This window comes from Perca flavescens, chromosome 2 (assembly GCF_004354835.1).
Source record: "Perca flavescens isolate YP-PL-M2 chromosome 2, PFLA_1.0, whole genome shotgun sequence".
Taxonomy (NCBI): Eukaryota; Metazoa; Chordata; class Actinopteri; order Perciformes; family Percidae; genus Perca; species Perca flavescens.
Window position 1 is genome coordinate 25112672 of NC_041332.1, and position 17514 is coordinate 25130185.

Here is a 17514-nt window from a genome sequence, read left to right on the forward strand (position 1 = left end):
ATAAGCATTGATAAGAGAACTTTATATTCCTTATTGGTTCAGATTAATTTCAATATGGAAGATGCACACTGTGTACTATCACACTGAATATTGGCCACAAAGTTAAGTAATTGTAATATACATATTATTTCACCATTGTGAGTGGCTGGAACATTTACATCATAACCTGCTTTAAGAGCTGGTTGTAGTCTTTTTGTTCATACACATCTGTGTTGAATTAGATTTGTACATCAGTTGAGACGTTTAAGTTGGGAATTCACATGAGGTGTTGTCAGTTACCCTACCATAATTTACCCCAAAACATCAAAAGATTAAAGAGGAACATATGGCAGCTTTCAAAAGTTCTTGAAATGTCACAAAACCAATGGTATGGATCTATTTTCTTTTTTTTACCATACAATTGCACACACGTGGACACACATGCAAGGCCAAAACACAGACTGGACCACATACTTTCTCATCAAACATCCTCCCATTGTCATTGCAGACCCATGGGTTTCATTAGTGCCAGCTTTAAAACAACAACTCTCATTCCCACTCCCACACTCTAGTCCCAAATGCTTTCAATGGAGGAAGAAATAACACTTGCCTGAAGGGTACGTGCATATGAAATTCCACAAAGAAACGGTATATTCTCTGCTCTCATTTGACTGGCTCGGGAGAAACACAGTGTAACATGATCAACTCTCATGTTAATTTACCTCTTTTGCTAGTCCAACAAATAGTTACATCGACTAGTTGTATGGTTACATGTGTGCTTATCACAGGTAAGATTGGAGATTTGCAATACACGCCAACTTAAGATCCCAACCCATTCATTTTATGTTCAACATTTAGGGACTGACTGAAATTAAAGACTTTGGTTGCTGCAGCGAGCAGGCAAAGCAGGTGATCCCACCGGACACCTTTATGGCAGTGAGCTGCCTTTTGTAGTTGTTTTCACTGGATCTGAGGGGTTTTGTATGCTACTTATGCACCCAGAGCACCTCACTTTTATCCACCCAGCACACCTTGCATGTTTTTTAGAAATGCCCTGAGCACCCCAAGTTAAAAACTGTTCAACCGTGTGCGGAAAAAATAGCCTACGTCACCACAGCTTTTTCTCTGCTATTTAATCAAATGACAACAGAGGTGAGGCTTTCTTCTGCTTTTTCTTCCACATCAGAGCTATTGTTGTAAAGAGGGAGCGTGACAAAAATATATTATCGGTCGTTTCAGCCCACTGTTTCAGCATAAAGGAAAATCACAATAGATAGCGTCAGATTTGCATCGTCGTGACTGAAATGCTACATGTTTTCTTTTTCCTCCTGCAATTAGTCTTACATTAACTGATATAATAGCAATGTAGTGGACAGCATCTGACTCTGTGGTTGCCTAGCAACAGTATAATGACGCTTCCAGGGCCCCTGCCTGTGAAGGTTTCTCAAAGTAAAGGCAGAGCACTTAATGTTTTACAGCAGAGCCTGCAAATCACATCCAGAGTTATTTAGTGTTTGATACTTGACAGTATACTGTATATGTAACCCTCATTGGTTGGTTTCTGGTTATGTTGCAGGTTATTTATTTGTGACCAAATAAATTATTTTGGCCAGAGAGGACCTTTTTAAAAAGGGATAAATTAGGTGTGTAGAGTGGGGAAATTCACCAAACTAATGTTATGTTACAATATGTTGAGAATTCTTTAATACGCACATTTATTTTTGTATGAGCATAAACTGTATCTGATTATACTTCAGACTTTGTGCTGCATGTTGGAAGTGTTCAGCAAGCCTTCAGGGACGGCGTATCTAGAGCGATCAGACATTTTACCATTGGACAAGGGAGGATGAGCTGGATCCAGGAATCCCAGCCCAGGAGGCTGACTTATTCAGTATTCTGCCGATGTTTGATCCTGACCTTACTGTTGCATGTCCTTGGTGCATGCAGAGCGCAGCAAATGCCTTTTTGGGGGATTGCATGCTCCAGCCCATTTTAATGTGCCTTTTCATTCTCCGTACACTATCACTAAGCCCCGCAGCAGGGGCTCAGAGCCACCATTTTGATTATTAGAATGATTGAATTAATGCTGCTAAAGTTGACACTTAATGGATTATGGTGGTCAGAATTATTAAAACACATGAGGCAGAGCTGTGTAAAAACATCCTGAACCCCTTAATTTGTCACACTCCGAGGGAATAGGTTTTAAAGTCTAACCTTGCTTATCTCGTGCAAAGCCCAACCTATTTAAAGGGATATTGCACCGTTGGAAAGACAAATATATCTTTAAATTGGGTCACTTATGTAGTAGAAATGTGAAAAAATTATAGAAATTGGTGCCTTCTAGGCCGAGATAAGCCAGAAAATGTGTTTTTTGCTTATATGGATGAAAGACACACAATCCCAGAATGCACTTGCTTCGTTTTATTGTCATTTCAACCATATACATGAAACAACGTTTCACCGTGGCTCAAGTGGTGTTACACATTTAAAATATATAAAACCGACTTACGAAACAGGCTACATTTAGTGCACACACATATGCTCCGTAAAGTTCAGCTAACGCATACTAGCATTAGCGCTTGGTGGACTGTAAACACCGATTAATAAACACAGTCGTAAATTTGTGTGGAATGTAGAATGGTCGGCATTTAATAGTCACAAACTCCACCAGCAGTTAGCAGTTAATTGGATACAAGCAGCTCATTTCTGCACAAGTCCGTGTTAACACAGCCCACCTCCACTCTAACCCGTAGACAGAGCAGCAGGCTGGATAGTCCAGTACGCTGTTGTTCAGCCATTTTTCCACAACAACAAAACACAGCAGTCTCTGAACTCGCATTGGGAGTTTCGTTGAAGTTGGATGCAGTCCAGTTTGTTGTCTAATGAGCGGACACGCAAGTAGGATTGATGGAACAGGTCGCCGGCTAGCGTTAGCTTTCCACCTAGCTAGGTTATACGCAGCCCCCGTTCGCGTTTCACCGCTGAGGATGTCCCCCCCCCATGATCGCCCGCTATGGCCGCTGCTAATGTAAGTCGAAACTGCCTGCAAGCTTCTCCTGTACTATACAGTAATTCCTCTACTATGCGACAGTAAGTCGCTTGGTTATGACACAATCGTTAGCCTATTTTTACAAAAACGTCTGCTACGGAGCCATAACGTGAGGTACAAGGTAATGGAGCCTTTTATACATTGTCGAGTTTCTTTAGAAATAAACAATGGACAAAGTCTTTAAACGCTTCAGATGTGAAGTTATTCGCTGTCAAAGTGACGTCAAAATGAATGGCAGTCAATGGAATGCTAACGGGAGGTGATCGCTTTGTAGCATCAAAATGGCGCCATAGGAGGTTTGAGTTCTGAAGAGAAGCTTACCACCTTGGCTGTAGTCTATTGCCTCTGGGCAAAAAATCTTCCGATGACGCAAAAATCTTTTTTCCAGACCCTCAATACAGAGATCTCTCGTCTCAGGGGGACATGAGGGAGGGAAGCACGGTCATTCAAAAATGCTACCGTGTTTCTGCTGATACAAACCTTAATGCTAAATCGGTGAAGTATCCCTTTAAAATAAGGTCTAACACATACAGACAACAAGAATTAGTCCAATCATAAGGTACTGGAAGTAAAAGGAGTGCCTTCTTCTAGATTGATTCTAAACTGTCAATGGCACAATGCTGTAGCAAAGCTGTCAATATGAAATCATTGTGGTTTTCTTGAGTTAGGAAGTGATATAACAGTTTATTGTAGCTAAATATTATTTAAATATACATTTTATACCGTCATCTTTTGATGAATTCTTTAGCATGTAAGCACTATGTCTGTTCTTTATAAGGAAATTCATTACCCACAGTGACTGGAATTGCTTTTTCTTCCAATTAATTTTCCTTTACAGGAATGTACACAGTAAGCAAGTATCTGTGCTCTTTTATTTTTACAGTATTTTTATGACCATTACCTTTCCAAGTTTCAGAACCTTTACTGCAGAATAACTAAAGACCTGCATGCTTATAGTTATTGTTTTCACGTACAGTAATGCTCAAAGCTGCAATGTAATTGATTTTAATCTCTTTTCATTCCCTTAAACTTGAGTTTGTCCCCTGCCTTTGTATTCGTCTCTTCAAATGTGATTGAACCCTGTCCCAGGGGGTTTCATTTGTTGATATGCTGTACATGTACTGAATGTGTTTGTATACATTTTTAAAACTATAAATTGAATCCCTTTCTCTGCATTCCCACCATTCAGCTAGCCATTTGGGCTCTATTGGGCAACCTTATAGTTTGCACAGTACACCTATTTTCCTCTTTAATGACACAATGTGAATTCTCATTTGTCATTAATATACTTGCTGAGAAACTGGAGCCAATTGAAATTTGTAACCCATTAACTAAAAGCAATACCGCTGTCACATAACATTAGCTTCTGTGATCTGATTGTAAATGTATTTTGTTCAAAAAGGTATTAGGTTGATTTTCAAAGTTATTGGGTTCATTTTCCAAAAATAATCAGGAGAGCATGGTTGTGCATGTGACTCTCCTAAAGCAGCAAAGAGGAAACATAAAAGCATTTTGACTGGCAAGGCTGAAATTCACTATAAATTGACATAATGTGGTCTTATACTACCATCCACTGAGTGGCGACAATGCCAAAACAGATGTGAATTTATCTGCTGAATTTAACAGTGATTTATTCTGTATGCATTTTTACCAGCAAGAAGAGAAAAAAAAACTCATTTATAGAGGTTTACCCAATAAGCTCTTTTTGTTTTTAATAAGCCTATATCATAGTGATAACATTTAAATAGTATGTGTGAATGAAAAGGCTTAGGAAAGCATGGATCACAGCATATTTATAGTGTGTTAAATTATTGTCAACCATTTAACAAGTGATCAACTCTGGAGGATCTAGTTTTTTATAACAAGCAGGATCAACGCCAGGCTCTGCTCCAGAGGGGGGACCGAAGGAAAGCCTGCCTCTGTGTCGCCATGAACCTGTGTGAACGGGGCATAGCGCGAGACTGGCGCCCTCAGTTTCCCTGGCTGAGAGAGAGCCTCCTCCACGAACGGCCGAAGCTCCGTGAAGCGCGGCCAGAGTGGGGCCTGTTTGGATGGCGGCTCCTGAGAGTAGATGTCACCGCTCAGGAGGCCGCGAGAGGGGGCTGGAGGCTCCGCTGGAAGCGCTATGCCCCTCTGGTCCGCCGCCCTTTTTATGATCTCCGGCAGGTCCATAAAAAGAGCCTTGGTGGTGGAGGGTGGAGCCACCTGCGGCAGAGGGGAAGACCGCTGAGGCGGTGCCCCTGGCCGTTCTGGAGACGGGGAGAGCCGTAGCGGAAAGGCATCGATCCCTGTCTCCAGATCCAGTCCTCCCAGTGGGGAGGAAGGAAACCCGGTGAGAGAGTCGTCGTTCTGGGGAGACGAGTCATCGGACTCGTGCCCGTCGAAGACGCCCTCTTCCAGCGGTTCCAGGGCGTCGACGGTGTCACGTCAGTCCGCCCAGCTGCCGTCCCCCTCTCCGTCGACCTCAAAGGCCAGAAAAGCGTCCGCCCGCCGTTGAAGCTCTTTAGAAGGCAGACGGGCGCAGAACGGGCAGGAGGCGTCGGAGGTGAGAGCCAGCGTGAGAGGCGCCGAGGCAGGTCTCGCAGCGGGGGTGGAGGTCCGGCGAGAAGATGTAGCCGGCCTCGCAGGAGAGGCAGAGGCGGACGCCGTTGGAGCTGGTAGTCTTCATTACCTTCTTCATAACTGCTCTTGCTTGAAGAAAAAGTGGGAGCAGAGCAACGGGTCCGCCCTGTTTTTATACAGTAATTGCGGACGTAGTTGAAGCCTGTGCGGCACGCAAGGGCGGGAAAGAAAATCTTCACGACTGTGCATGCGCGAAGGGATAAACCCATAGCGTGGCTTAGAGGGCGAAGCCTATACGAAATAGAACTGCAGATAATTCACCACCGCGGGTCAACCACATAACGCCAAGTGTCTCCGTCGTTAGGACTAACAGATAAAATGCCTTCTCCTAAAGCTAAAAACCCCGTTCGCAGCGGTGGAAGCCCGGTGCTCGGAAGCTCCACCGGCCGCTACGAGTTCACGTCGCTGACCAAGCCGTGGAACCGGTCCTCGCTGTCGCATCTCCGCCAGCGGTAGGGCTCCGAGCCGGCCACGGCTCACCTCCGAGCATCGGAGAGCCCCACTCGGTGTGCGTGCGTGCGTGCGTGCGTGCGTGCGTGCGTGCGTGCGTGCGTGCGTGCGCGTGCGTGTGTGTGTGTGTGTGTGTGTGTGTGTGTGTGTGTGTGTGTAAGTAAAGAGAGAGAATGGGAGAAGAAGTTGGTGTGAGGTGGACCTGGTCACCACAGACCCAAATCTTCTCAGCTGTTGCTGCTGTCATGCTGCATGTCTGTCTCTTCATGTGGCACATTATGTTTGGCCCATTGTGGGTCACTTCTTATATCATAACAAGGTAATACAGTGTGTAATCAAGTGATGACTGATTAACAGTAATGTAAATGCTAAATGCCCTACTGTTGATACTACAACAATGCAGAGTATAGGCTCTTAACCTTGCAATTTTGCACATATCATGTAAGACTCAATTTCTCCATTTCTTTGCACAAAACTCTCCAGAAACTGCCATTTAACGGTTTATTTTTCAATTTTTTTTCCCGGGAGGGTATACCCTCGGACCCCCCTAGAATAGGCTATATATATATATAGTTATGCATACACGTCAATGACACTTAGAGAGTTAATATGAGGTCTCTCTCTGACAAAGTAAATCAAAGTGATGCATATACGTGGCGGGATAAAAGAATATAAATAATAAAAATAAAGATATTTGAGAAGATTGGAATTTTTTTAACAAAGCTTTTCTTGTGGAAAACCTGATGCGGCCCAGCCTTATCCAGACTCTGCCTCCAGCGGCCCCCAGGTAAATTGAGTTTAAGACCCCTGCTCTAAGTAAATGTACTCAGGTAATTTCGACCACTGTCTCAGTATATATTTGGTTGTACACGTGAACTCATTGAGGCACCTGGGAGAGGTCTTCAGTGCCCAACAGGGTTTACACAGATACCTCAAATTCATACCTATCCAGCCTATTTCAGACTTCAGAAACTCATGCAAGTCATAAAAGAAACCCCTCAACAATCGCACATGTATCCAGTGGCAGACACTGTTACAGTTTATGTGAAGGAAGTAACAGCAATGATGTGATCAAGCCCTAACATCCATACAACTGTTAGATTGCACAGAACCGGGGAGGTGTTATACTGTAAACTTGTATAGCCTTGTTGTGTTGTGCTGCATGGTTGGCAGAGTGGGATGCCAGTGTCACCGTCAGCTCTTTGTCAGCACAGTCTCCCAATAAAAACTCGTCTTTCTGCTCTTCCTCTTTTCACTGTCGACTTTGATTGCTGTTGCGAGTTAGACTTTAAATGTGCCATCAGTTTAACTATGGTTCTGCAGGCTCTCCGGTCCATGCAATGCAAACTCACCATTGCACTCTGCCATAGCACATCTAATGTCACAGCAATCTGTTGCACTCTTAAATTGTCTGAAAAATATTTGTGGTCTCTAATTGAGTGAAAATTATTCACAGTTAAACAGAAGTATATTTAAATAGACCTGTTCTTATGTGAGAAAGTAAAAAAAGTATATATTTTAACAAGCTTTTTCTTTTCTTTCTATCTCTCTTTTGGCATTCTTTATGGATCCATTGGTCTTCTGCCCTACCTTTTAATATGACAGGTAAGTCCATATTTTGTTTGTTGTGAAGCCTCTGAGCTGGATTAACTTCTATGCACTGCGTCAATGCGAATGTTTACCAAAATTGCATCTTAAGAACTTCCTGCACCAGGGACGCATTTTAGCACAATGGTTTTGTAAACAGTGAACACATTGTCTTTGCACAGATGACACTTGGAGAATGGGGTAATTCCATTTATGCAGCCAATCTCATTGGCTACTGGAGAGATGCCACTCTACCCTCACAGATAGGGAAGAAAGAGGGAGCAAGGAGACCGAGTAGAATATCATTTATTCATCCTGACACTGATCAGATAAATGGGAAATGATAAATGCTTTCTATTTTTACTTCACTTAACCTGAGTTAACGTTTATTCAAAAAGAAGCTCCGGCAGTCTTGCCGTGCCATACCTTTGAAACGCTTAATCCAAGTGTTGTTTTGGATTCAGTTTTATTTGAGGTGATCTGACTATGAATAATGAAACATCATGCAGTTGTCCTGATGACTCATTTAGCATACATTGTGAATAAGCTGACTTGATGTTTGTCTACTGGGTAAAGGCGTACACAGTCTTCAACCAAGAGGACAAAAAGGCTTTGTTCCCAGTCTGCATTTTTTATTCATTTAAATTTTTGTTTGTTTGTTTGATTTCTTTCAAAAGCTGCTTGTGCCCACATCTAGCACAGTGAATCTAAATGTCCGTTCAGGGCTGCTTACCTTATAGTTGTTGAAAAGGTCATGATGTCCACCAAATGGCAATGCGGCTGATATTTAAGTGAGGCTCCATAAGGTAATTCATGAAAAATGTTGCATTTGTTTTTGTTATTTTTAGACTTCATAATATTACTTTTTACAGCCACCTGGGAAATAATTAGATTATTCAATGTCTTATTTGTATAAAATTTGATATACAAAAAACAGATACACAGAATATTGACCTAGATTAGAACGACGTGAAGCAAAATGTGCCTTGAATCTAATTAAATACCTTTTCTTTAACATTATAATTCCATTGACTAGCTTTGTAAATTCAAAGGCACACATATATTTAACATCTTGATGGATGTAGTTTGATCTATCTGGACACACTAATTTACAGTTTCTTTCTGATGCTTTTACCATCATTTTCCATTCCCGTTATCATATTTAAGTATTGTGCTGGTCAGTGCTGCAACAAATATTTAAATTATTCATTATTTTTGCACAGTACAGTCTCCTATACGTGTATAGTACTCATTCAGTTGCAGATATATGTATTTTATTGATCTTCTTTTCCTTGTGTGGATGCTGGAGTACAGTAACACATGTCTTTAGGCATCTAATTTGTAGGGCTATTGACACATGAGGAATAAAGTGGATTGAAAAATATGTCAAAACATGCAAGACCTACAAGGTCTGAGGGGTAAAAAATAAATTGTGCAAACATTTTAGCCTATATCATATATTGCATCACTTGCACCAGGGTCTATCTGTAGAGGTATGAATAACAATAATACATGGATAAAAAATCCTGACTCCAGTCCTGGATAAAGCTTTGTAGTTCAGCCACCATAATACTCTGAATATTAGGCGATGACCCACATCTGCTCTTATTAGGGTTACATGGAGCCCCAGATGCAGGCCCAGCTGTTGCCATGTATTATCCCACTGACTGACCCTGATGTTTAATGTTAAATGCAAGACAAAACTCCATCCCGGGCTAATCCAACCGAGCAATAGCAAGAAAGTTAACTACAAAATACACTCTAATGATAATACTAATGGCCACCAGTCTTTTGTTACTCTCTCCATCTCTGACTTACTGTAATGAATATTCAGCTGCTAACTTTGCCCCTATTCTCTAATCAGTTTCACCTTCCTTAGCAGCCACCGTGGCTCTACCTACAGTACAATATGTAGGTAAGAATAATGATTCCTCAGTGATTATTATTAATTCAGTGTAAATTAAGCAGTGAAGGTGTAGAGAACTACAGGTTGCCTATTGTACCTGTTTCTGTTTTAGTAAAGATATTTACAGTTTGTTTGACTTTCATAAGGGGAGGGTTTGCAATTAAACGGTAAGCTTTCCTTAGTTAAACATCAAAATATATTATTCAGAAGGAGGTCTCTCAGTATACAGTATATAATATGTGAGTTAAATTCCCATTTGCTGCCCTCTTTTAATTATTTTCCAGATTATGTAGGTTATGCAAACACCAGGATTTCACAAGGCTATTGTTGAATTAAGTGCAGTAATTAAGTAATATTACACGAGAGGGTATGATTTAACGTCATTATTGGCATGTGATGCTGCTTGGCCGAAGTCGGTTACCAACAAAATAAAATATATAATTAATCTGTATTCATATTGTGAGGCAATTCACTCTCAAAATATTAAAAGCAACACAGACGATTTCTAGTCAGTTTAAGTTGATGTTACCTTTGTAGAGATTGTGTGATTTCCCAAACTGAATAAATACTGCACATATAAACCCAAAACTGCTTTGATAGCTCAATCTTGTTCATGTAGCAGGCTATTTTTAACAAAGCGCTGTGATGTGATCCAAACATTTCCAGTAACGGTCAATTCAAGAGCCTTGTACAAAATAAGTTGTTTAGTCCGATAAATCCCTTTATATAAATTTGTAGGAGAATTTTGGTGTGTTCCACTGTGGTTCCTACATTTATTTTCATTAATAAAAAAACTGTTTTTGATTCAACTCTGTAACGTTGACATGGAAATAGAGGAGTAGCCTAATATTTATAGTGAAGGTGTGCTTAAATTGCTCTGGGTGTGCTGTTGTGCTGATTAGAGCATGTTCTAAATGTCTAGCTGACCAATCAGATTGCCTGGTCGGATCTACTTGTTGTATAATATCACATTTATAACAACGACAGCAGCAGTATTTGGAAGGAGGAAGAGAAGGTAATGTAAAACAAGCGATACAATGGTGTGTCACAAGTTTTGGATTCAAAGATAATGTTGATGATGATTTGAATATTTATCCCAATAACCTACCTGTTATAAAAGAAGCACTGGAAAGCCACCCACTCATTGTCCTTAGTCATCAGCAGCTCCTTACAGCCTACTGCAGTACATGCTGCCACCCATGATTTAGCGCTCCATCCAGTTATGAGGGGGTGTTAAGCGTTTATTATGCTGCACATTCCAAGTCCCAATGAGATGGCAGAATGTTGTTCAATCGATACCCCTCACAGGAAGCCAGGTTAATTTATTTTTTAAGGATTTGTTTGCATCTCTAAGGGCCCCCTTTGCTGCAGGTTGTGATGCAAGCTATTTCCCAGAAATCTGCAGAGTGATGTTTTGTCACTGACGCACACATACACAGGTGAAGGCACTGTACATGCAGGCACAATAGCATAGTTTGAACAAGGCTTAACACTCTGAAAACTATATTTCTGAGAACGTGCTGAGTGATAGTGACATTGTGTTTATTGGAATCTCAGCTACAGTAGCAACTACCTGTACAGTTTGAGTCTGCAGTGTCCCTTCATTGTTTGTGTTTGACCGTTAGATCTGACCCAAGCCTCATGTAGGAAATGCCCCACTTTTTGCACACCCTCTCTGTATTTTCTCATTTCACTGTAGTGACCTTTACTCTTTGTGTCAGTAACTTTACCTTTCCATCCATCTTCCTTTTGTGACTTTTCATCTCAGCATTGCACTTGTGACAATATAGTCCTAGAGATCATATAATGCAGTTTTGTTACAACCCCACATGTAACTGCATGTGCACAGATATGCCACATGCTCAGTTTTGCACACATAAGCTACAATCCAATAGCTTCAGACCTATTAGCATGTGCATTGTACATATGCAGATAGCAGACCGCTGCGGCTCTGCAAAGTACAGAACAACTGTAACGCTTGCCTGCCCAACTGCTCTCTAAAAGAAGCTGAATTTCACACTTTTTATGACTGAACAGTGAGCTGTTTTATGTAAAACAGTTGCAAATCACCATGTCAGCCACTTATCATCTTCTGAATCAATTCTTGATTTACATATACATAAAACATATCATACTCATCCATCAGTGTATGCTTGAAAATGTGAGGGAGAGATGAATACATTTGTTGTCACTATGATCATTTTGGTTACCACTCATCTGTATTGATTTACGGTTAGTATCATCAATCATGGCACTTATAATGGATGCTGTCTGAGAGCACATATATCTACTCAGGGTATTATCACCCTAGGCTTAGGTCAAGCAGAGATTTGATCTGTTGTCAGTTAGATTAATTGATGTTTTTCCCTACATTTACTGTGTTTTATGGGCACACAAAGAGAGAGAGAGGGAGAAAGAAAGAATGTAAAGGTGAATAGGGATAGAGGTAACTCTAAAGTAATTTAAAAAGCCTTTAAAATATTCAGAGCCATTCCCCATCACCTTTTGCCCTGGTTGCTTGTTCAAGAAAGGAGTGAAATGAAATCAATAGTGTTGCCAGTGCTGGCCTCTATGCCAGGCATCATCCAATATTTATACAAATGAAGCTTCACAACCTCAAATTTACCCGGCAGTTGCATGTTTAAGGGGCTGTGAAGGACTCAAAGGGGGTGAAGATTTTAGACAGTGTGTGAAGATGAGAGAATTAAATAAATCTGTCTCCATCATTATGCCCTGCCATACATACTGCCATCATTTGCATTCACATGCTATGGCACGTTATGATTAACAACTATGTTCAGTCTTAAAGTGGGACGCCCTTGGTACCATAAATAAGAAATGGATCATAAATCCCAGATGGCAACTTTAAGCCATTATCACCCCCCAAAATGTCTTCCCTAAAATTAACCACAACGTTTAGTGCTTTTGTTACTTGGCACTACATGCAGACTATTAATTCAGATGTTCCCCAGGGATAATCAACCTGTTAATAGCCAAAATAAATGGGTATATTGCTCACACTGCACCTTTATTTTTCATCCTACATAGGCCACTTCCTGAGACATTGGTTACTGATACAGGGTCGCTTTACTGTCACAGATAGCTGAGTTCAGTTTCAGATTAAAACTCATCATTCAACGGCATTTGGCATGGCTGTGTGTGAAGACAAACGCCTTTGTGAGAAGAAACTAGTATACTAATATACAGACACGTAAACGTTTTAAAAACTGATTGAGGAATTCCATGTTGAAAGTTTTTGATAACATTTTGAAGGAAACCTTTTAGCTTATTGTTTGAAATTGGAGTTATCCCATGTATTTATATTATATAACGTGAAATGCGTGTTTCCCGTTCATGAGAATGCGTTGACTCAAGTGCAACACACTGAAATCCCAGCATTTCTTCATATTAAAGACGATGATTTGGATGTAGTGGGATTTTACCTGAGAAAAGAAGGTAATTTGATATGTATATCCCATGGCTCACTTTGTCAATCCCTTCAGGATCCTCCTCGATCTTGTGATTACAGGAATTAATTCAAATTGAATCAATTATTTTTTGTGAGCTTGCAATTTTATCCAATCCCTGCAATATTTCCCCCAAATTGCCCGTTTTGACACTCATTGCAATTTTCAGCTGAAAATATTTAATTTCAGAACCACTTATTATTAATCTTGGTCAAATAAAATAAATGGGGAAAATAATCAGAGACACTATTGCCTGAGGGACACATGCACTTGTTCTCAGGCAGGGCATACTCCCAGGCTTTCCACCAATTTAAACCTCACCAAACCGTCTATGATCCTATAAGAACCAATTCTTACCTGTGTTTCTGACCCCTTGTTGCATATTGTTCAAAGAACACCAGGACACCAACTGCACTTACAGTGTTGTTGATAAGTTTGAAGATAACTTTTTACTCTTATTGGAACTAGTTATGTAATGATTGTCAGTGAGTTCTTGAAACATTTTTATTCCTGCTGACTTACAAGTTGTAAACATTATCTTAATTTATCGCAAAATAACACAAAAATGAGGCAAATAGATTTTTTTCAGAAAAGCCGTTGCCCCAGCTGTGGAGGTTTGCAGAGTATGGTGCACAATAGGTAAAATGCAGCCACAGTATGAGAATATGCACACTAGAGAGCAGTCTGTTCCCTCTTTCTGCAGTCGTTGTGATCCTCCATCTCACTCTCACTTCCCCCCTTCTCACACAACATACTGTTCATGTCAAAGGACCCAGGAAACACAACATCTGTCAGTGCACTAATTTACACAATGAACACCAGAGGAAGAAGGATATATATACACCTCAAAATGGCCTTGTATTCAACAAACATTTTACATCACATGGAAACACAGTGAAGAATATTGTATGTGCAAATCTTCATTTAAGCTGCTGGATAATTCTTTCAATAATTCTGATACAATTTGGAATTGTATCTTGAAGTATGCATGATTTTGATGATCGTTGCCTTTAGTGTGCTTGATTCAGTGAAAGGAGGCATCGAGCCAAAGAGTGAGAGGCAATGACAGGCATAGCTTTAGATCTTTGACACTCTGCTTTCTTTACTTGGATGGTGCACAAGTAGTGATGTGATATTATGGAATTATGCTATCCGATTGAATGTGATAGATCATTTGAATCTATTCTCAGATAGGCAATGGGAAGGGGGAAAACTACACTGATAGTGAGCAAACACAGTGAATGCTAAAACAACAAATATGAGTTAAAACAGAGATCTAAAATTCACACCATGGATTTTACATTGGAGATGAGATGCATCTACTGTATCCCTTTGCCCCTTTTTTTTCGTATTTCATTTTTTTGGTTCGACACACTGCAAAGACATGGCTCTCCAGTCTACAGGCACAAAGACTGCGTCTATTGTCATCCATCCTTTCTGACAGGCTTCTCATGTACAAATGACTTTACTGTGAATAGCATTTCATTTATTTAAACATTTTTTGTAGTTTACAAAAGAAATAGATAATCTTGTATCATTTTTTTTTCCACACTTGCACTTCTTTTAACATATTTTACACAGACTTTTATTTTTACATTTGTAATCCAACTTAAACAATTTTTTTATATTTTAAATGCTTGTCAAATATTGTGTTTACCATAATACAAATGGTGTTTTTTTTCTTTTTTTCTTCTTTTGTGTGTCCCCAGTTTATTTTCAAACAATAATTAAATGTCCTGAAGTAAAAATACACATTAAAGCTCAAATATCCACTCATGAGAGAAAAGCCTCAGTGCCCACAATGTATTCCTCTGTGTTTCTGTAGAACATCAACAGGTCCAAGAGTCAGGTGCCACTTATGCCCCGTGGCCTAAACTCAGCAGTAGATAGTAGTAGCAGTAAATCCACCGCAAAATAGTCGCGTAAAGCACACTCCTTTGACATCACAGTGAGAAGCTGTGTAAAAAGTGTCCAAAAAGATCCCTTTATTCCTTCTGTCCCGCAATATTACCCTCCCCAGTGTATCCAAAAAAGTGATGTTACTGTATATCCAGATAATCACAGGTAAAGACTTACTCACAAATCAGGGTCACACCTCACATTCCCGAGAAGGTTGCTGTTGGCAAGTGCAAGAGCCATATTCATTGATGATTACCAGGGCTCCCTCAATGTGGTTAGGTTTATAGTCAACATAGTACTCCGGTGTAGAAATTGCAGCCATCTGCTGCATGCTTTGCTTTTGCTTCTGCTTACGGCGCTGACTGCTGAAGCACTGCCTAAGTTGTCTTATTCCAGCTGGAAAACACTTCCATGCCACATACAGCATGAGCACAATGATGAGAAAGGAAAAGATGAGTGCCATGGTGCCAGTCACCACCTTGTGAATCTGCATGGTGCTCTCCAGGTCATCGTGGCCCACTGTGACAGTGAAAGAACTGGTAACCACCTCGCTACCCTCACCCTCATAAGGGTTAGGAGTAAATGGGCCCTGGAAAACAGAACCACCCTGGGCCAGATCCCTTGTAGAGGCGTACAGGCCTGCTGTAGTTACTTCCATTTGGGGATCCTCACATAGGTGAAAAGCATAGACAGCATCCAACACATCCTCGCCCTGTGCGGTGTCGGGGCTTGAACACAGCAGGGAATTATCACGCTGGCCTCGGAAGGCACTCAGCCAAGAGGCCAAGGCACACACATTGCGACTGCACTCCCAGTCATTCCCTGCCAGGGTAATGCTGTCCAAAGATGACCACGAATCTAGGATGCGCTGTTCCACAGAGGTCAACCGATTGGAGTCTAGCATGAGCACCTTGAGGTTGGGTGCGCTCTCAAAAACATGTGGCTCCATGTACTCGATTTCATTGGCTGACAGGTCAATCTTCTCTAAAAAATGCCATGTCCAGTCCAGTGTATTGACAACAACAGTGGCACGATTGTTGTGCATGTACAGGGTGCGTAAAGAGATGAGGCGAGGAAAGTGGGCTAGGTTGACTTTAACCAGCTCATTGTGCTCAAGATGCAACTCAGTCAACTTGAAGAGGCCAGCGAAGGAGTTTCGTGCCAAGCTCTGCAGTTGGTTGTATCCCAAGTCTAGAAACTGCATGCTCCGGCAGTCTTGAAAAATCCGCACTGGCACAAATTTGAGAGCATTGTAGCGCAAATGTAAATTGGTGAGCTTTCTAAGGCCGTGGAACAGGTCAGGCTCTAGTGCCTGCAGCCTGTTGTATGAGAGGTCCAGGATACGCAGGTTTGGGAGGGGCCTAAAGGTACCATTTGGCAGACTCTCAATGCGGTTGCTGCTGAGGTCTAACTCCTTGACCCGTCTTAGCCTGTCAAATGCACCCTCCTCTACAATGTCAATGTTGTTGTGATCTAGGTAGAGCCAGGTGAGCTGTGACAGACCAACCAGTTGGCCTTCACGCAGCTCGGTCAAGTTGTTCTCTCTCATGGACAGGCCCATAGCGCTGCTCAGATTGCGGGGAATGTCTGTGAGGTTGAGCCCCTCGCAGTACAGCAGCTTGCTGTCGCAGCGGCACAGCCTTGGACAAACCCCCTCAACCAAGGGAACCGTTCTTAGACATATTCCCAATAAACACAGTATCAACCCAGGGGGCTTCTTCAGTGGCCACTTTAAGTACAGTCCAATTAGAAGGAAATCCATTAGCATAAATATCCAGGGATGTCTCTGAGAAAATGTCCATTGAACCACTCTGGATATTGTTTTAGCATCTATCACATAATATTTATCACATCATATTTAATCAATTAAAAAATGTGTTCTATTCCGTTTTTGTATTCTAGCTGCAGACAGTGATATTATATTTTGTTTAGTTTGTCAGCCAAGGGAATCCTGGTTGGAAATGCAAAAGGATTACGGGCACAGCTCTTTACTTATGTTAGATATCAAGCAGTGGGTAGAGAGTAAAGGGGATAGAAAAAATAAAATTGTCCTCATTGATCGATTTTATTTTAAAAGATTCCTACTCACCCCTATTCAAAAGCTGACAATCTCCATTCAGCATCTCGCTTTGTGCCCCAACACTAATTATGTGCGAACTAAAAAAGACACCACTGTGGTACAAATCCCCCCCTCCCTTCTCTCTTTTCAGTGGACACCAGATCCTTGGCAGGCTTACAATGTCTTAGTTCTCCTCAAGTGAAAGAGCCAGAAAGAGAAGGATTCCAAGTAGCATTCAGCTAGATGGTAGGAAGTGCAAGTTCCTCTGTCTGCATGCATGAGCTCTGTCTCTTTTGCTCCTCCGCAGTCCTCTGCTGCAATGATCAGAGGGACGAAGAGACAACCAGAAAAAGAAAAAAAAAAAAGACCAAGGAAAAATCTTTTTAAATATCTGTCTTGCTCTTTTCTCCTCCCCTTCCTGCTTAAGTTTGAGCAGATCTGTCAACACATATTATCGTCCGTCTCTGGAAGCAATCACTGACTTGTAAGGTTTAAA

At 41.2% G+C, this 17514-nt stretch overlaps 2 protein-coding genes across 3 annotated transcripts in view; one reads left to right on the forward strand and one right to left on the reverse strand.

Moving 5' to 3' along the window:
* ctnna2 (catenin (cadherin-associated protein), alpha 2) overlaps positions 1 to 17514 on the forward strand; it is a 351715-nt gene that overhangs the window by 209624 nt on the left and 124577 nt on the right. The window lies entirely within an intron of this gene.
* On the reverse strand, positions 14780 to 16778 carry lrrtm1 (leucine rich repeat transmembrane neuronal 1). Its single transcript, XM_028596701.1, has one exon. It carries the CDS (start codon positions 16725 to 16727, stop codon positions 15150 to 15152), a length of 1578 nt encoding a protein of 525 aa, XP_028452502.1. The 5' UTR covers positions 16728 to 16778; the 3' UTR covers positions 14780 to 15149.